The sequence below is a fragment of the Ochotona princeps genome, chromosome 10, assembly GCF_030435755.1.
Source record: "Ochotona princeps isolate mOchPri1 chromosome 10, mOchPri1.hap1, whole genome shotgun sequence".
Lineage (NCBI taxonomy): Eukaryota > Metazoa > Chordata > Mammalia > Lagomorpha > Ochotonidae > Ochotona > Ochotona princeps.
This window is the reverse complement of record NC_080841.1, coordinates 24,844,225-24,865,378: the sequence shown is the minus strand read 5'-3', so window position 1 is coordinate 24,865,378 and position 21,154 is coordinate 24,844,225. Positions and strand designations below refer to the sequence as shown.

Sequence of the window (21,154 nt, the reverse complement as noted above, 5' to 3'; positions counted from 1 at the left end):
TTCATGATGCACAGACTGTGTTTTCGGAAACTCACCAGCTTGCCTCAGGACTGAGAGGACATATTTTTTTTTTTAATATAGAGGCTATATTGCTCATGGTAAATGTATTTCCTGACAAGCTACAGGGACAAATTTAGGAAGCTGCTAACCCCATTGAGATATATTCTGTGAGTTCTCTTAGTCCTGACAACTTTAAAGATGAGTAAAATGTTTGCTCCCTTTTTAGCTTTTGGCTGTCACTGCCTCTGTGTGGTCTCTCTCTCTCTCACTCTCTCTCTCTCTCCCCCTCTCTCTCCTTTCCTACCTCTGAGTAAGACAAAACTGAAGGTTTGGATGATAAGCATGTGAGAACAACACTAGATTATAAGCTGTTTCTCTTCTAGTATGATTTTGAATTAAAAAAATAATGAAATACATGAAAGTGCATATTGGATAACCAAATAGGATGTGATTGTCTTCTGTAAAGTAGAAAGGAAAGTCTTGGAGAAAATTTTGAACAGGAAGCCTTGAAAAAGAGAAAAAACATTAGAACAGTGGAAGGAAATAGAATGTGTGAAACTTCAGACAATGCAGACACAATAAAAATAAACTACTAGGGATTAGACAAAGCAGTAGAACTTCCTTATTGGCACAGAATGTCTTAAAAGCAGCGATAAAAATTGTTTCTTTTTTAAATGTTTTAAGGTATATGTTCTTTTATTAGAAAGGCAGAGTGGCAGAGAGTCAGGGAGAGACAGAGAGACACTCCAAATGGCCACTGTAGCCAGGACTGGGCCAAGCAGAAGCCAGGAGCCAGGGGCTCCATTTGCATATATCACATGGGTGGCAGGGGCCCAAGAACTTACTTGATCCATTCTCTACTGCTTTCCCAAGTACATTAAAAAGGAGCTGGATTGGAAATGGAGCACGGGGACTCAAATTGGTACCCATAAAGGATCCCAGCATTGCAGGCAGGGGCTTAACCCACTATATCACAATACCAATTCCTATGGCTTCTTTTTGTCCTTTTGACCCATGGACATTAAATTTTTCCGTGAATAGTTATAACTATACCTAACATTTCTTTTTATACATGCTTTTCTATTTAAGTGATAGAACTTATTTCCTAATTTTATTTAAAAGATAATATGCTTAAATATGAAAGTTCAGGCTTTAGGTAGAACAATTTGTTTATGCATTTCACTAAAAGATAATCAACTCTTAACATATCTTAAAGTGCTATGAAAACTTGTGTTTTCCTCTACCCCATGGATTACTGTAATGTTTGTCATTTGAATAATATATGTATGTTAACATTTCTTAACAAGCTGTTCCCCATAGGAATGAAACTTTTCCTTATTACACCCATTTACCTCCTTGCTGGTTGGAGAAGCCAGCCTGGGGCACTCTGAAGCCAGGAACTTCATGCGGGTCTCCCATGGGGGTGGGAGAGGCCAAGCACTTCTCTTCCTCTGCCTCTCCCAGTCCATTAGCAGAGAGCTGGAAGGGAGATGACCAGGCAGGGCATGAACCGCATTCCGTATGGTGTCTGATGCCACAGGTCGTAGCTTTACTTGCTACGCCACAATGTCCACCCCACCTTTTCAGTTCCTCTCTTTCCCTTTTAATTTGTCCTTAATTTTTTTTTTTTTTTAATTTGAGGGAGTGCAGGAGGGATGATGAGCTCCCATCCACAAATTACTCCCATGGATGCATACAATGGCTCTGTGGTGCTGGGTTGAAGTCAGGGGGTGAGACTTAATCTAGGTACCCCACATGGGTGGCAGGAAGTCAATCACTTGAGGCGTTGCCTCTGCCGCCCGTGGTCTACCTGAGCAGGAAATGAAGCAGGACCAAGCGCAGGTGCATCTTGGCTGGTGTCTCAGAGGCGTCCCCTTTCATGTGCTTTTTAAATACATTGCCTTAAATACAAAAGCTTTTAGAACTCACCTAACTAATTGCTGTTTAGGAAAAAGTTGTATGCCCGCCAATCGGCGTTTGCCTTCTCCTCAGTATCACTTCCGCTCTCCTTTACCAACAGATTTCTCTTTCGACACCCTAATTTTCTGACTTCTTCCTTCAGCTAGCTCTTTTTGCTGTCCTGTGTTTAACCCAGCCCAATGCTCAGTTTTCCTACACATAACAAGAAATACAAATCTGTGCCAAAATGTAAATAACTTTCCATTTCTGAGACATATGCCCTTTTCGTGTGGAGCAGTGCTTGTCTCTCACAGGACTGGACCTGGTGTGGGTTAATAAACCCATGCATCCTGCCGCCTTGCCACACGCAGGTTCTCTGTGTCCAGCACAGTTCCACAGGTCTGTGTTGCATCTCATGGTGGGTGGGATGTGGGTGAATGGCTTGTTCTCTTGTCTGAACTTCTGAATTAGCCAATGTTTTTAATTTAAAAAAAAATGGCATCGGCTCCAAAGAATGGTTTTGTATTAATTCACTTGGAGTTCTGCCGTATGGTGATTCTGATGGCTTTGCATCAAGCATTTTTCAGGTCGGTTTTGTGCTGGTAGGTTTGATTTCCAATCACTGGCAATTTCGACGTAGCAGCCACTGCTTCACATTCCTCTCGTTTTACATTCTACTGTTGGTCTTCAAAGCTCTGCTGGGGGAATACCGTTGATGTGTGGGATTGATCTCAAGGACAACTGCCTAAACACTGAGTCGGTGCCTGTCTTGCCCACAGGGGTGCGTCTGGACAGAGTACGCGGAGGTCGGCAGAAGTACAAGCGCAGAATAGATGCAGAGAACAGCCCCTACCTGAACCCTCAGCTGGTCCAGCCAGCCAAAAAGCCATGTAAGTACAGCCAATGTATCCGATCTCGCAGAATGTCATCCCCTTTGCCCCACTGTGTTGTCTGCATTGGCCTGCCTATCCCTCCTGGCTCCAAGCATATTTCTCTTTGAAGGAGCACGGTGGCTCCAGTCCCAAGGATTTTCTGTGAGGAGCGTCAGTAACTCTGCTCATTTTCTCTCTTATTTTCCTTGAAAGATGTTAATGATTTTCTCTCTCCTGCTTTTTTTTTTCATCTAGTCACTTTGTGGAGCATAAGAATATTAATGCATAGCTTATATAGTGTGAATTTTACATTTACTGGTTACCTTTATTTGCAGAGGTACATAAAGTGGATCCTACTGCGATCGTTAGTTCTTTGAAGCTGTTTCAGATTTCACAAGAAGGTGATTTTTGTAGTTTTCACTAACTAAATGAGTTTGACTGCTCAACCTCCCAATGAAAATACATTAGGAGCCTCATTAATTTGGAGCTATAGAAGCTTAACACTCTAGCTCATAATATGGTAAAACAAGAATGGGCACTCCTAATAACAAGCATAGGTTGGTGATTCTGACTCCAATGCTCTCATAGGCATTACGAATTGTTTTTAAAGAGCTCGTGGTTTTATGAGGCCAGGTTGCAATTTGAAAGGATGACTGGTACATTGCTAAAATGCAAGCCCCATTCTCTTTGTCATTAACTCAGAAGAGGTGGAATATAGATTGAGGCAATCACTGTGTCCCATTTTCGGAAAAATCTGTTAATAGCTGTCGTGCAACAGAGCTCGCACTTTCGCATGTTTATGCAAAGAGCTCATACTAGGTAGTCAGAAGTGCCTTGGTGGGAAGACTTCTCCCATTTTGCTGCTTTTGTCTGAGAAGACACAACCAGCCCTCATCAGAGGAGGCTGCCCCAGCAGCAGTTCTAGAATGGTTAGGAGTAGTTTGGGTTCTGATGGCAAGGGAAGGGTCTGTCCAGCTCTAGCTCCTCGACTGCAGTCTCCAGGAGGGGTCACTGCTGTGCATCCTACATGTGAACATATGGGAATCTGTTAAATAAATAAAACAGATTCTGAACTGTAAATGGAAGGACATTTTAACTATGTCAAAGGGAAAACAACCGGTTTTACATAAAATTAAAGCTTAAGTGAACATATGGCATAGTTTCCTTTTGCCTTTCCAAAAAACATTATGTTGATTATACCTTCAATTGTCCAATCTGGCATCTTCGCTTCAGCCTGCATAAGCGGTTTGGCATTCTGCAAATACAATCTAGGACTGCATTAAGCAGATTTTGCACATTATAATAAAAAAACCTTTCTGATAATACAATAAAATGCAATAAACACTAATGCTTAATTTCATTAGAGGTTTAGTGTTCCTGGATTTAATAATATGCAGACATCCCCTTTCTCATTTATTTTATGTAAGCATTGACTGAAAATCATTGAGAATTCCCTCTACTGAAGGGTGAGGCGAGCCCCTGTGCAAGTCAACATGGGAGAAGGTCATCTAGAGTTTCCTGTGTAAACCTGAGAAATTGGGAAGTGGCTTGTCAAGTATCTTTAAGAAGATTACAGCAATTTTAGTGAGCTCCATTTGTCTGAGATAAAGAGGACTCCTAATAAATCATTACTCATTATCTGAGGGCCCGTGTGTTAATTTCCTTAGTCCATCCAATTAGTGTGTTTTTGTAACAAACATTTATAAAACTTAATTTTCAGATCCTGTCGGATAAGTGTCAGGAGATGGTGCGGGGGCTGTGCGGGGAAGGTGACGGTAGAGATGTCTGCACCCTGCCTGATTGTTTGTGTACAGCAAAGCCCAGGAATGAAAATTGGGTTCTATTGATTCTAATTAGGGAAACATTAAATAAGATTTACTTAGAAACTGTGCCGCAGGCTGTTCCATTTCCTGAATGATGGGAATTTCTAAGCTTCAACCAGATTCCTCTGACCTCGCAAGTTAAGTAGCCCTTGACTTGGATAAAACAGGTTGTATTTTCCTCCTTAGCAAAATAAAAAAAAATACCTAGAATCACAGGATTTCGTTTTTTGTGCCTAGGAATCTAGTGGTTGCTAACAGGTTTGGTTGCACTGTCAACTTTTCTAAGTGTAAATAACAAAATTAGGCATTATATCTCTGGGATCTACATGAAATAGATGCCAATCTCTGCATATCCTGCAAATTAAAAAAAGAATCTGTGTTTACATTGTTTGTAAAAATATGGTATTGGAGAATATTTCCTTCAAAATCTGCATATTAACTTGGATAGTAACTGTCACTACCAATGACGGTTGTTGATTATTTGTGAAATAGTTCATAGGTTAGCCATGTTAAACAATTGGAGGCATCATATCTGAAAAAATGCTGCTAACTCTTACTATTTCATGAAAGGAGGCTAAAAGAGGACCACATTTAAATCGAAGTTTTGTGAAAGACCCTTTACTTTGAGTTAAAAAAAATTAAACGTTAAAGGCAAATGATCTGGTGAACAGTGGAGATCTTGTCTAGGTTCACAAAACTCCCACTTAATCCCCTGGTTCTCTTGAGTGACCGTATGTAGAGCATTGCAAAGTGTGAGTTGATTCTTACCCAGCTGCATCTCTGCAGGTTGAAGCAAGCGTCAATTCCAAAGCTACGTGCAGAAATGGAAAATAGGGCCTGTGAGAAAAGCCATTGTGTTAGCAAGGCTTTGCACCCCCCTCCCATAAACTCTCACATGCCCCTGAGCAATAAAGCACATTTGATGTGATGCTTCCCATTTGTCTCGAGTGTTTATTTTATGAAGGATTTCTAAAACCTCTATCAGAAATTTCAGACACATAGGTCTGAACTGGAGAATGAACTATGGGCAACAGATGAAAAGAGAGACTTAAAAGAATTAAACACTCACAAGACGAAACAGTGTAACCTTTAAGTAGGAGTATTTTTTTGTGGATAGCTGCTGTTGGTGGCTATGTTTAGAAGATTGGCTGAGGATGTCTTGGGGAATGGGAAAGGAGAGAAAGACTCACTGGGTGCCTCCCACAGAGATGGAGTTATACAGCCAGTTACTCACCCAGGCAGGAGGACTTTGACCTTTGCTCTTCTTATAAAGAGTTAACACAATTGATGGCTTTCAGGCACTTCGTGATGGTGGGCATTGCTTCTTTACCTCTCGCATTACATTTTAATATTCCAATGGGCTACCCTTGGTTTTTATGTTAAAGTTCTCCTATATTGCTACTTAACCAGATTCGCCAGACCCTACTATAAGAATCCAAGAGGAAACAGAGAAAGCATCAAGCTGTTTGATATAAAAATTCTCACTGCAGAACACCTGCTTCCTTCTATCATCAGCAGGGAGAACAAAGAAAAGAGTGTACTCTGCTACATTCTCAGGGGTTCACTTCTTGTTGTGTCTGTGGGTTTTTTTGACACCTCCCAAATATCTCACATGTGTTATAGGCTATTGGAATTATTAGTAGTATTATTTTTAAAAGACACCGTGTGTTGGGATTATGAAGGGAGGATGATGATGCCATTGGTGAACTTGGGTTGCTCTGGTCTGATCCTGCAGATAACAAGATTGTCTCACATTTGTTGGTGGCTGAACCGGAGAAGATCTATGCCATGCCTGACCCTACTGTCCCCGACAGTGACATCAAAGCTCTCACAACACTGTGTGACCTGGCCGACCGTGAGTTGGTGGTTATCATTGGATGGGCGAAGCATATTCCAGGTACATTTTCTGAAAACAGAAAGCAAAGATTGTAATCAATTCAAGATTGTCTTGTTGTTTTTTTTAAAAACCTTCATATTTGTGATTATGCTTGATGCAGAGCTTAATAGAATCATTTAGCTCTATTTTTTGCTACCCCCGAAGCTCCTATGAATTATTTTTTCTTATGTGAAGTTACTACTATCAATATAGAAAAGGGGGGACAGACCTTTTAAAAATAGCTCTATCCTTTTTAGAATTCTGACTCTTTTCCTAAGGAAATACTTTTGCATTTCACCTTACAATTGTTTTCAGTAGCGATAGTCTAATGTATCTGTTTCTTTTAAGAATAACTTATTTTATTGTTCATGGTGCCTATTTGCATTGAATTGTTATTCATAATCATAAGATTTACATTAGTTTACAGTTAGATATTTTCCATGCTTTCATACATGAATTATGAAAATAAATATTAAATTAATATGATCAGTTTTCTCATGGTAATTTGAAGTGAGTATTTTAAAGTATTTTAAAGATGTTATATTATATTGTAGAATGTTAATTTTCTTTCTTGATCCATGCCATATGCCTGATTACAAATTTTGAGTGTTTTAGTATTTTATTTGAACTCATTTTCAGTTTTTGGACTTTGATCTTCAAATAGTTTCGAAGCAAGTTTTGAATGATGAGAGATGTTTTTCTGGTACAGTTAACTTATTTCTGCCTCCTTAAACTAGTTTGTCTTTATGCTTTGAATGCTACAGTAATTTCTTTAATCAAATTGATGGAAGTCCCTTTCCCAGCCCACACTGAAACCAATTTATTGGTCATGATACGCCAGCTATGTTGCTAACAGTCGTAACGAACTGTCAGGCGATATCGCAGTGAAGCTAATTTGAAGTCATTAGGTGTGCAGCGTTGAGGCGACAATTTGTTACAGTGGTTAGGAACACAGCTGACATTTCTGAATGGCTTTGTTCGGTGCAGTGCTCGATGAGACCAAGCAAATTGTAAACTAATTTAAACATCACTCTGTATTATACCAGCTACTTTGTCTTACACTGTTTGCTAATAAAGCACCCCAAATTAAGTCAAAACTAGTTAAATAGGTGAGCTTGAGTGTATCTGTAGACGATGCTGCCACAAAGGTTAGTCCGTCTAAAAGGAAGATGAGGATTTGATGGTGTTGATCATTGCTATTGTGTCTGGATTATAATCCCATCTTCATGACATTCACAAAAAGAAAAAGAGGATTTATAGAAGATGCTGAGATGTCAGTGGAAACATCCAGCATTTGCTTTAATGCTAATGAGAAGTAGGTGGAAACAAAGTATTAATGGATTGAAAGAAGTGGAACAAACAGTTGCTGAAATATCCATTGATAGTTTTAGATGAGCATAGATAGCATTTATATTAATATGTGATAGCCTAAAACGTTTGTGGAAAAATGGAATTAAAAGGTAAGTTATTTTGATGCGGAAGCATCTTGATTCCATTTATAGATTTTTTTTCCATTTTGTCAAATAACAACTCTGTTTTTACATATCTGCTTTTCAGTAGTTTAAATCCAGAGGAGGAGCAGCATCACATGGATTCTGTGTCCAGTGGGCACTGCAGGCAGGATGCTCTGGAGTTTGGCACAAAACACTTTATTGTTTCCATGATTCCCTCTCCCCAGATGACTCTGGTTTTGTTGGGTTTGTCACCAGGAGTCGCTGTGCTCATTGCGTCGTACACACAGAACCATCTCTTCGCTGAGCAGAATTTAGTTTCCTCTCCAACATATACACCTTCAATATTAAGTGCTGTGGGCTTTGTTTCTGCAGGCCTCGCTGATAGCCACCGGAAAATGACCTTCCACCCCACTCTTCCATATACAGTTGCCTTCTAGAAGTTCTGTTTCCAAGGTATCTCCATAGGCTCCAAGACCATTATTTTTTTGTGATGTGCATTTCCCATAAATATTTTGAAGACTCTCTTTATTCCTGTTTCTTATAGGGACGCACATACACACACAGTATAACTCAGGTTTTTTTTTCAGCTTTGGCTTTGTTGGTATTGGTGGATGAACTAACTTTGTTGTGAAACACTGTCCTGTTCATTGTAAGATGTTTTGCAGTACCTTTGGCCTCTATCCACTAGAATTGGTAGTGACTCTCAGTTGGGGAAAAATGGAAACTTCTTTTCAATGTTTCCACATACACTTGGTGAGGAAAAGTTGCACCAGCTGACCCATGCCCTGTCCCATGGAGAACCACAATTCCAACCTATTACAAGACAGGGAGATGTGAGGTAAGGGGGGTGGGGCAAAATACTTCAGCTTCCCAAATACACCCAGTGCCATCAAAACCTACATTCAGTCTTACTCGCTCAGTAGAATTAGGGTATTTTAACCTCTGAGAAGACTGCATTTGGAAGAACACATCTTGCTTTTCTAGTAACAACAACATGACACGGGCTGCATCAGTATGATTGCAAACCCTCTATTTCTTCAAAGAACCCTGCTAAGTTCTCCCCCAGTTAAGGGATTTGTTAAGCCAGTATTTTGATATCATGCAAACATTGCAGAATAAAGACCAGGACATTCAATAGCTCCTTTTGGTCCTTCTGGGAAGGAGCAGCCAGTGATGAATGTGCATTTCTGACTGTATCTAAGCAGAAATGTCAGTGTACACAGGCACTTGTCGCAGCACAGGGCTGCAGTGGCTCCTGTAAAGCTGGTGTCTTAGATAACTATGAGCAACATCATTTCCAGTTGTTGAGACAGTTGCTGCATGACTATGTGGGACTGATGTTCCTCTGGCAAATGTCATAGGGCGGTCTCTGCGAAGTGATGATTCATGGCTCAGATGTGCCCGATACCCAATGATTATACAGAGCATCTTGGCTTTTGAGAAAGGAATTAGGAAAATAAGAATGGACTGGAAAAACTTTTTTTTTTAACAATATGAATACCATGGAATGGTGTGTGTGTGTAGATTTATTTATTTACTTGAAAGGCAGAGTGACAGACAGGGAGAGATAGAGAGAGGGAGCTTCCATTTGCTGGTTCATTCCCCAGACAGTAACAACAGCCAAGGCTGGGCTAGGCCGATACTCGGAACCAGGAACCTCTTCCAGGTTTCCCAGTTGAGTGGCAGGAGCCCCAGTCCCTGAGCCAGCATCCACTGCTTTCGCGGTTGCATTAGCTGGGGGGAATTTGAAGCCAAACTCTGATAGGGGGTGCTGGTGTTACAAACATTAGCTAAACCCACTGGGCCGGCATACGGTCTCTCCATTCAAGGTGTGTGAGTAGGAGAGGGTGTCCCGATACCAGCCAACTTGCTTGCTCTGCCTTCAGGACTGCTGGGCATCTCAGGACTGTTGTGAGCTTTGCAGAATATGGACTGGGGTGGAATGAACAAGAGAATATCAAAGCCAAAGTCACATTTCTGCCTTGATCAACGTAAAACTGTGTTCTTAACACATAAGCTAAATCTGTCCTTAGGGTCACTGCCAAACCAAAATTGAAATCTCACCTCTCAGCCTTAACTTCAAATTGTTTGTTTTTATAAAGCTTATGTTAAAATTAAACTGCAATCTTTTTTTTTAAATGTGCTAAAATCCAGGTCTTTGTTATCCTTTTGCTGTTCTCAGTTCGTATAATCACACACAGACACTTAGCATCTGAGATAAGTAGCCTTTCTGCACTGCTCTGAGTGTACTTTTGTCCCTTTGCTTTTGCTACATAAAACAGTGAAGAATCCAACAAAAGGAAATATTGAAAAAAAATACATGTGGAGTGGATTTTTTATCAGTAAATAGAATTAGTTGACTTATATTAATACATCATATAAATGGGAAAGTGTTGTTATGAAACATGACCACACTTTATCTGTGAAAGGGAAAAGATCACGAGGGCTTTAGAAAATGCTTGACTTTAGTTGGAGGAGCATGAGGGCACAAGAACAGATGATGGTGCCCTAATAGCCCTTTTTAAGAATGACAGGGCCCCGCCATTAGCATCCTTTTATATCCTTGGAAATTGCTCATGCCTCGCTTTTCTGCTTCCTATCTGCCTGACTCTTTTTTATTTCTCTTTCAATTTCGTCCGCGCTCGGATAAGCGCATGCTAACACAATATGATTGAGCTGTAAAATGGAACGCTGTCGCGTCTAATCTCTTTTATGTAGATACGGAGGTACTGCACACGCCACTTCATTCTCTCCACATTGTTGGCCTTTTTTTTTTTTTTTTTTTAGAATGGGCTGCCAAGTAATGGAGGCTTCGTCCGATATTAGAGCTAGGTTTCACAGGGTGTGATAAGAGGCTTATCGGCCCCACCGTCAGATGCGTTATTGTTCTTGGGGGTTGATCAAAATATTACTATGGACTGTAACTTTGCTAGCAAAACGCGGAATATGCTTAGTCAGATGATGCCTAAAAAAGCCTAACCTATATTAGTTGACCTGTATAAGTGACTGACACATATTGACGGATCTGGCAAGACAGTTTACCTTAAAAGAACAGGAAGGTATTTGAGCAATTAAATGAGCAAATATATTTTAGAAAATATTAACATTTCTCATTTAGGCAAACTTTCTGGTTGGCTTATTTATTTTTGACATGATAAATCAAGCAGTGGTTTAGAAAAGGAGGAGTTGATTCAAGTTTGGGAGTCCTGTTGGTCCCATTTTAAAAATCATGTCTGTTGTAATCAAATGTAAGAAACCAAAAACCCTGTAATTTTTCTTCATATTGAGTGGATGCAGGAGATGCTAAGCACTCAGTAAACCACACTGCAGAGAGGTGAGGTGATGAACGATTTTTACGTATTTTTATTTGTGCAAGAAACCAACATCTAATCTGTAGAAACCAATGTTTTCCATTTGTCCTGAAACATTTTTATTTTTACCATGTTCTGTTAGGAAAGTGTTTCAAAAATTGCTTGTTGATGTGTTTTTAAATGATTTGGCCAGCAAAATATATAAGATTTTTTTTTGCAGTGACAGAATATAAGAAATGATGGATTTAACCATTTCATTGTTGTTGGCAACGCCCGCGTCGCCACGTACCCCGAGCCGAGCGGAGGGACTAGGGTTACAACAAAGACAATGCAGAGAGACAAGACACAGTGCAACACGCAGTACACAGAATGCCGATCGATGATAGATTGATCTTTATTGCAACTCCAGGCTTTCTTTTATACTCTCCCTAGCTCCTCCCAGTGTTTATCCAGTCCTCAAGGGGCCACCCTAAATCCTCGAGTTCCTCCCAGTAGTGGCCACCCTAAATCCCTTGAGTTCCTCCCAGTGTTTATCCAATCCTGTTGTGGCCACCCTAAATCCCTTGAGTTCCTCCCAGTGTTTATCCAATCCTGTTGTGGCCACCCTAAATCCCTTGAGTTCCTCCCAGTGTTTATCCAATCCCTTGGCAGATAACTTGACAAATAGGAAGCAGGAACTTGCGTTAAGCCAGTGGCTAGATGTATCAGGCCAAAATTACCAATCCTGTTATGCTCTGAGAAACAAGCTAAGCTGTGGAGTTAATCCTTGGGAGACCGGGGCCTGCACATTGTTAGAGTGGAAGTTTTATAAAAAGAATATTTGAGAACATTTGAATATGTCTTGCAGTGGATATTGTTCCAGGATATACTGATTGTTCTAAGAAACATTATACCCAAACCAATTCTCAATACTGTATTAGCCTCCAGCCAGTTAGAAAGGTCTCATTTAAAACTACCTAGCACTGTATAAAATGCCGATGTTTTAAAATTTTTAATAAAATTATTTGAGGGAAAAAGAGATAACCTCCCACTCCTGGGACACACCCCACATGACTGCAAAAGCCAGGGCTGGTCCAGACCAAAACTGGAGCCTGAAATTCAATCCATAGCTCCCGCATGTGTGGCAGGGATACAAGCAGAAATTATCCAGCCCTTCCAAGGGTGAGGATTAATTGGAAGCTAGATCAGAAGTGGAGCCAGGGCTCTCACCCAGGTACTCTGCAATGGGTCATGGGTGTCACAGTGGGTATTTTCAAGACTGTACCAGATGCCCACCCCTACAATGCCATTTCTAACTGATAGCCCTGGTAAGTGATTAGGATGTGGACAAAAGCACAAAAGTGTGGCAGAAAAGATTATGAGACAACTATGTCTTCAATAATAAAGCAAAATATGTTTTCCTGTGTTTGTGTGACTTGATGTTCAAGAGGCAGGGTGTGCTTGTTGAAGGGGGAGTTGTGATGTGTGTAGCACCTGGTACTCTCTCAAATCTGGATCATTTGACTTAATAAATGCTTGTTGATTCACTGATTCAAAATATGCACAACACAAAATTGTTCATTGTCCCCGGCTCCACCCTCTACAACATCCCATAACTACATTCACATGTGGTTGTAATTTCTACTTTGCCGTGAATTAATTAAAGCAATTACAGCCTCTTTCTGGATTAATTTTTCTTTAATGTACATAATGAGTTCAGAATGCTGAAGTAGTTGAGTCTTTTAGTTAAGTGGAAAAAAAGTTCAATGTAAGATGTAAAGCCCTGGCACTTAATAAAACTAAGAATGTTTCGCGGCTGGAGTTGTGACACAGCGGTTTAAACCCATTGCCTGTATTGCTGGCATCTCATATGAATACTGGATCCATTCTTAGCTGTTTCATTTTTGGTCTGGCTCCCGTTAATATGCCTGAGAGAGCAGTGGAGGATGGTCCAAGTTCATGGGCTCCGCACGTGGGAGATTCTGAGGAAGCTCCTGGTGCATAGCTTCAGCCTGGCTTCAGCCCAGCTGTTCCGGGCACTTAGGGAGTGAACCTGCAGACAGATAATCTCTCTCTCTTTCTATCTCTTTCTCTCTTTCTCTCTTCGTAATTCTACCTTTCAAATAGGTAAATAAATCTTTTAAAATCAGAATATCCAAGTATTAAATGTTGAAATTTGTCTTTAATGTTTCTGGCAGATCTGTACTTGTGTAGCCATAGTCGTGGTTAATAAGGGTAGAATGGTTCTGAAAGGAAAATCAGAAAACCTGAGCTATAGTTGATTCCTTTTTTTTTTTTTTTTTTTTTTTAAAGATTTATTCGTTTTTTATTACAGCCAGATATACATAGAGGAGGAGAGACAGAGAGGAAGATCTTCCGTCCGATGATTCACTCCCCAAGTGAGCCGCAACGGGCCGGTGCGCGCCGATCCGATGCCGGGAACCAGGAACCTCTTCCAGGTCTCCCATGCGGGTGCAGGGTCCCAATGCATTGGGCCGTCCTCTCCTGCTTTCCCAGGTCACAAGCAGGGAGCCGGATGGGAAGTGGAGCTGCCGGGATTAGAACCGGCGCCCATATGGGATCCCGGGGCTTTCAAGGCGAGGACTTTAGCCGCTAGGCCACGGCCGCCGGGCCCGATTCCTTTTTTTTTAAAAAGATTTTATTTTTTCATTTTAAAGTCAGGTATGCAGAGAGAAGGAGATACAGAAAGAAAGAACTTGGCCACTGGTTCACTCCCCAAGTGGCCACAATGGCCAGAACTGAGCCTATATGAAGCCAGGGCCCAGGAGCTTCCTCTAAGCCTCCCACATGGGTTCAGGGTACCAAGGGTTTGGGTCATACTCTACTGCATTCCCGGGCCACAAGCAGGGAGCTAATGGGAAATGGAGCTGCCGGGACACAAACCGGCCCCATATGGGATCCTGGTGGATGCAAGGCGAGGATTTAGCCACTGGGTATCACAGCAGGTCCTGATTACTTTTTTTGTATGTTACTGAATTGTTATAGCCATTCATTGTGAAAATCAAATGAGAAAAAATACACATGAAAATTTTATATATATGTACAGGTTAAGATGTTGCTTGAGACATCTATATTCCGTAGAGGAGTACAGGGAATAGAATCCCAGACTCCTTCCTCATTCCAGCTCTCTGCAAATGCAGACCCTGGGAGGTAGCAGAAATGTCTCAAGTGTCTAGGTACTTGTCAGCCATGTGATGTGGGGCATCTGGATTGAGTTCTTAGTTCTTGACCTTGGCAGTTGCAAGGCATGTGGGAAATGAACCAGCAATTGGATTTCTGTCTGTCTCTCTTCCTGTCAAAATAAAAATGTTTAAAGCCACAAACTTACTGAACTTTAAAAAATGTAAAACATTTCATGTTCATGTTTATTTGTAAGGTATCATATATAGGGTCATTTGTTGCAATTAAAACCAAGTGACTTGCAGCATTCATATTGATAAAAGTCATTTTAGAATGTTCAGAACAATCATCAGTTTTAATCAAAAAATCTCTGAGTTATTTCCACCAGGAGGATTCTAGTGAGTATAGTGCCATTGTTCTATCCTAGGTATGCAAGACTAAGAGTTTAAAGAATCTAGTCCGTTCTCCTGGGCCAAACTTTGAGTAGCAGGATGTCAATCAGCTTCTGGAGTCACCAGCAGGATACAGAAACGGGAACAGGAAGTTTTGAGAAGTATGTTAGAAAACATAATCTGAAGAGTCATAGAAGGACTACTTTTTTTTTGTAACTACGCTTGTTGGAGATGAAAATGTAGATGTACGGAGAAGTAGCAGGACTTCCAAGGCAGACACCAGCAGATGTCCAAGAGTCTCAGGGAGGACACTTCTCTGCACACAGCGCCACCGCTGGTGACCTGTCATACAAAATTTCTGTTGTCATTACGTGCCAGGTGACCTCTGCTCCTTACTGCTACTCACTAGTGGGCGCTACCTTTGCTCGTCCCCAGGCATCCTCAAATATATTTGCCAAGATTGCACAGTTGTCCCACTGTGTACCTCTGATTAAAGGGGAAATTGCAGTTTTACAATAAGCACTGTATTTAAGGATATCAGGTATGTACTTTGCGTTGTGATCAGTACTGTGAGAACTTTAAAAGTTTTACATGACATAATATTTAGCTTGAATCACGTTTACCCGTCTGCATAAACATATGCAGGTATGTCTATGATACATTTGTGATTATCTCCTTAATTTGCAGCTTTGTTAGTTTCATAACTGAATCGTTCAGCTGTATTCTGTTTTTATTATGAGTTTAAACTTACATATGAAGAAAATAATATCTGTATAAGTTTTACAAAGCACTTACAAATGCTTACAAAGCATTTTTAAAATTTGTTATTTATTTACTTGAAAGAGCTGCAGAGAGAAGATAAGACAGACAGATCTTCCACTTGCTAGTTCATTCCCCAGTGATTGTAAAGGCTGAGACTGGGCGAAGCCAAATCAAACAGCTTCATCTGGGTGTCCCACAAGGGTGCAGGATGCTAAACACTTGGGCATTCTTCTGCTGCTTTCCGTATTCCATTAAGAGACAGCTGGCTGGGAATGGGAGCAGCTAGGAAACAAACCAGCACCCATATGGGATAACGGGCTCACAGGTAGCAATTCCACCTGCTATGTCCAAAATGCTGGCCCCTATAAAACAATTTTTAAAACTTGTATTTTATGACATTCATTAGCTGGTTTCATTTGTATGAGCCCTGCTTTATAGAAAAGTAAACTTGAGAGTCGACAATGTGAGCCACACTGTTGCTAATGTTACTGAGACCCATAGAATATCTAACTTAAGTGCAAGTTTTACCCATAACTTCCTTCTATCTTTCCAGTCCTCATCCACTTCCCTTCTGTTCTCTGTCATTTGTCCCAGTTTGCTTCCCTGAGTTTCATAGCACGTTTAGGCTAGCGCAATATATTTATTCCCTCTGTAAAAAAATGTGTATGTTTATAGAATAGAAGGTTAAAGTAAAGGAGAATGAATAAAAAAGACAAAGTTATTTGATTGTAGGGTAACTTAGGCTTGCCTAAATGTTAGTGTGACAAGTCCATTATTTAGCTACTCAGACGAATAGTTGGAAAAGTTCTTGAACGACTGTTGTGATTGGATGCTCCCCCTTGCCAACTGGTCAGATTCTCTAGGTAGTGAAGACGCTACATTTGGTCTTGAGTTTTGGGTAAACTGGAGTAGAAGTGATTATTTGTGATAGGACTTCCAACCATATCAAAAATGTTCACTCCACCACTAAACTGAGTCGTATCTTGCCTCTCTCTTCATCCCCCGCCTTGCATAAGCATTTAATGAGCCGAGTGTCTGTTCCAATATGTCAAAGATATACACCCAAATTCAGCAATTCTGCTTTTAAGACCCACACGAGTGTGTTGTGTGGCTGAATAGGATGAATTGATTGATGGCAAGTGATGAGGTCTGTGATGCGTTCTCCCATAGAGCCCCTGGAAAGGTGGATGGGAAGATATGGCATGACCTAGACAAGGACCACAGTGTGGGAAATTTTGAAATTCTTATGTAGGAAAGCAACTTTTCTGCTTATGGTAATGAGTTGCTGTTGACATTTTAAAGAATTATCTGATGAGAAGTGCTTTTTGAAAAAAAAAGATTAGGATTTTGAGACAACTTAGATAAAGATTACCTAGTATTTGTAAAAATATTCCATCCCTAAGTAGTCAGGATTTCTACATGTAGTATTTTCTAAAATACATTATTTTCAGGGAAGAGTATGGTCATGGGTAAGCTAACTTGAAGCGTAAAATGACAGGATGAGTCTAATCATTGAATTCATCACGTATCATGATCTTTCGGAAGCCTGAAATAGCCTGAAACAGACTTGGAGGGTGTAAAAATATTGACATCCTGTGGACTTTGCTGAGGTCCTGTTTTTCTGTTCCGGGATTCTGACTTTTGTTAATGGAGTTGTTACCTCTGACTCTTTAGTTCCATCTTAAGGCTACCCGATGAATGAAAGAGAGAAAGCCTTTTGGATCTTGGGAGAAAATTGTCCTATAAAGGCTTGTATAATTAGTATAATTCATATATGCTTACCTCTTTGATTAAAATGGCCTTTTCATTTATAAAGGAAGAATCTGGAGAGGAGTACAGATCACTGCGTGGAGCGGTCTGTCTTCCCCTTTGCTCTCCTCTGACCCTCTCTTCAACCCTGCTCCCACGCCTCTTGGTGACTGGCTGCATTTTCCCTGCTGCGTCCCCTTTATCTGCCTCAGCCAATCTCCAAATGAATGCCTGTCTATCCTGGCCTTGGCTTTGACACTCTGGATATATTGATTAATAGTTGCCCTAAGCTCCTTTTAGCAAATCAAATTTTCACTTTTAGCAAGGATTTCGCCTCTGATTTATTCAGCAAAGTGAAATGCACTAAATTGACTTTGACACTCAGGGAAAAGGGCTGAAAAACAAAGAGTGAGGAAAGAGATATAAATTGTATGGCAGCGGGAGACTTCAAGCCCTGGGAAAACAGTCTTCTAGAGAATTCAGTGTTACTGGAAAAGACTTTTTAAACACACCGAGAAATGATTTCTTTAAAAAAATCTAATTGCTGTGTTCCTTATTGAAAATGGTGAGCTCAGAAATTCTGGGATCATATATTATAGTTTTATAAATAATTATACAGTGCAGGAATGAGCATATCACAATTAGTTTATGAAAGCTGCAGAGCAGCCTAATTTTACTTTGGAAGAGATATATTCAAGTTACTGTACACAAAACGGCCTGGGTAACACGGAAGTGGGGTTGTTTTGTAGTTGTGTCAGTGTTACGAAGAATGGGAACTTTTTTTTAATCACCATACTGAGAATATGAAATAATTTTAGATCACAAACCTCAGTATAGAAACTCTTGGACACTTGGCTGTTCTAGATTCCTTTTGTCCCAAGAATGACTGCCTGGGCTCTGTGTTCTTTCATGAGACAGAGGCCGAGGACTTGCTTGTCAGACCAAGGTGCGGTGGATAAGTCACCCCTGTTCCGAGACACCAGGTGTGGTTTGGATGTGTGAGGGGAGCTGTGCTGGCATGCATGAGCCAAGAGGACAGGGAGTCACACTGGACTCCCTGTGAGCGCTTGCGAGGCGTTAAAGGTACAAGGAGGATCAGGGAAGATTTTGTGATATTGAGATCGAACAGACCGCTGCAGTGTGTCTGTGAGGGACTGTCAGAGCAGACAGGAAAGGAGAGTGACAGCCCCAGCTGCCGTTGGCTGCTCGTTTGCCTCCTCCTTGTCCAGCAGGAACTTTCCTTGTAAATCATGACCAGGGCTCACATACGTATCATCGAGCCACTGCTCAGCCTTAACTGTGTCTTCATTCTGTTCTCTTTCTTTTAATCATCAACGCATGTAACAGGGAGGCTGATGTCAAAAGTAGCCTGACGGTCTTTCCTAATGGCTTTGTAAAAGGCAGCGATAGTATCTTCACACTCTATCATATATGTCCACAGCCCCATGCACTTATACACAAATTATTTAATATAAATACAGATCAGGCTGCAGACTCCCTGTTTCAGGGCAATTTTCAGCCATTATACTTGACCTCAATTAGAAGAATGCAATTAAAAGAACCCATTTAACCTGTCAAAATCGCTTTAATTGACAAAATGTTCCAAGCAGTGTATGTTTTAACACATTTGTTTCTAAATACTTGATAGTGCTGTTAAGAAGAAGAAAAAAGTTCTTTTCCCAGAAAAAGATATTCTATAGTTCATGGGTTTTTTCTTCTCTTTTTGGCCAGTTTTTCATTTGTTTGTGTTTTTTTTTTTTGTTTGTTTCTAGGAAGAATGACAGATGTTGTACAGGGATGTTTATTAAAGCAAAGGTCTATATGAAGTTCAAAGTACTAGTGCATTATAATTTAGTTAAAAAAATGTAGAGCCTGGCGCAGTAGCCTAGTGGCTAAAGTCCTCCCCTTGCACTCCCAAGGGTCCCATATGGGCGTCAGTTCTAATCCCGGCGGCCCTGCTTCCCATCCAGCTCCCTGCTTGTGGTCTGGGAAAGCAGTCGAGGACGGCCCAAAGCCTTGGGACCCTGTGCCCCTGTGGGAGACCCAGAGGAGCCTCCTGGCTTCTGGCTTCTGATCAGCGCAGCTCCAGCTGTTGTGGTCACTTGGGGCATGAGACAACAGATAGAAGATCTTCCTCTCTGTCTCTCCTCCTCTCTGTATATCTGACTTTCCAATAAAAATAATCTTTTTTAAAAAGGAAAAAAAATGTAAAAATTATATAATATATAATATAATAATTATATGCCACCTCTTGGTGATTTTAATAGTTGTGATCAGTTCTGTTAGTCCCCAAACCTTACCAATGTCCATTCATGACATAAACCTGTTCCAATAAAGAAAGCCTTTTTTCTTTGCCAGACTGGTCCCAAAGTCCTGACTGTTAATATTATAAAAATAAACAAGGGGAAAGCACTGATTTCTTGAACTGGATTGTGATTAAGGAAGTTGATAATGCAGTGCCCAGATCAGCAGCATAGCGTATCCGTTTGCAGGGAATCATCTGAGCCCAATTAAACACTTCGATTCTTGGGGTGTCTCCCAAGAGGAGCTACGGCCTCTCTGTCTGAGGGAGGCTTCACACCTGGTTAACCTACATTAGCAAAGGATTAATTACCTGAAGGGCTCAGCCCCTCAGCCAGTCAGCACGTCTCCGCAGGGCACATGGTGGCGTGGGCCGCAGAGGGAGAGCAGAGAAGCGGCAGGAGCAGGTGGGCATTCAGGCAGACTCGCTCTTCCTGCAGCGCTCAGCACTTCCCATCGAGATGTGCTGCTCTTCACCTTGTGACCTGTGTGTGCTGGGGAGCATCAGTGGCCAGGGATCTTCAGCATAGACTGGCACACCCGAAGCAGGAGGACACACTCCCCAAGTCTGTTTCCGTGAAGGATCTCAGATGGCTGCTTTGGGGAAAAATATTAGAATAATTACTGCAGGGTTTTCAGACTTACTTCTGTGAATTGCTCTTATTCTGAACTATTGTGTTTTAGGGTCTATTTTTCCAAAAATTTAACGTATGCTTATTTATTCACACCCATGCCTGGAGGAAGCTTTGAGGCATCCTATTAAAGGATTGAGGCCGGGTTTACGAAATTCATGGAAAATGGAGTTAAAGTATCAGTTTTGGACCTGGTGATGTGGCATAGCACACCAAATCTCTGTCTGAAGTGGCAGCATCACATGTGGGTATGGGTTCAAGTCCCTGCTGAGGCACCCAAGAAAGCAGCAGAAGATGGCCCAACTGCTTTGTTCCCTGCACCCATGTGGGAGACAAGGGTAAAGCTCGTGGCTTTGGTCAGGCCTATCCCTGGCCTTTGTGGCCATTTGGGGAGTGATCCTGGGCCAGAAGATGTAACATGTCTCTCCCCCACCCCTCTCTCTCTCTCTTTCTTTTCTCTCCCCCTCTCTCTGTTTTCTCTCTGTTTTTTCTCTTTCTGTGTATCTCCTTTTCTCTTGGGAATTCTGACTTTCAAACAAATAATCTTTTAAAAAATACAAGTTTTGGTGCAAAAAATTTTGAAATCCATGCATAGTGTTCCACAATATGCATATCTCATGAGCATTTTGAAGACTCATAGGTAAGGACTTCAAAATAAATGTTTGCCCCCAAACAACCTCATATTTTAATGATTTTCCATGAACTTTTTGATGTACCGTCATACACAGAATAGTGATAATGCAGGATCCCTTTTCCTAAAACATCAATCCTGGGATGATGGAGTTGGAATATATCTTTAGCAATCACTGGCTAGAACTTTGCATTTTTAAAGGGGAGCATTTTGTTGTAGTAGGGTTTTTGTGAGCTGTAGAGGTGGAATCCTTTGTCCAAATCTTGGTATCACTACATGCCAGCAGCTCAGTTTAGTAATGTAATACTTAGACATTGCTTGGGACACACTGA

At 41.0% G+C, this 21,154-nt stretch overlaps 1 protein-coding gene across 5 annotated transcripts in view; it reads left to right on the top strand.

Annotated features, from left to right (window-relative positions):
• Nucleotides 1–21,154, top strand: part of ESRRG (estrogen related receptor gamma) — a 607,759-nt gene that overhangs the window by 537,014 nt on the left and 49,591 nt on the right. For all 5 annotated transcript variants that reach the window (XM_058669188.1, XM_058669186.1, XM_058669189.1 and 2 more), the window contains 2 exons: nucleotides 2,679–2,789; nucleotides 6,330–6,491. In XM_058669188.1, the coding sequence (XP_058525171.1) occupies nucleotides 2,679–2,789; nucleotides 6,330–6,491 (273 nt within the window). The remainder of the gene's footprint in view (nucleotides 1–2,678; nucleotides 2,790–6,329; nucleotides 6,492–21,154) is intronic.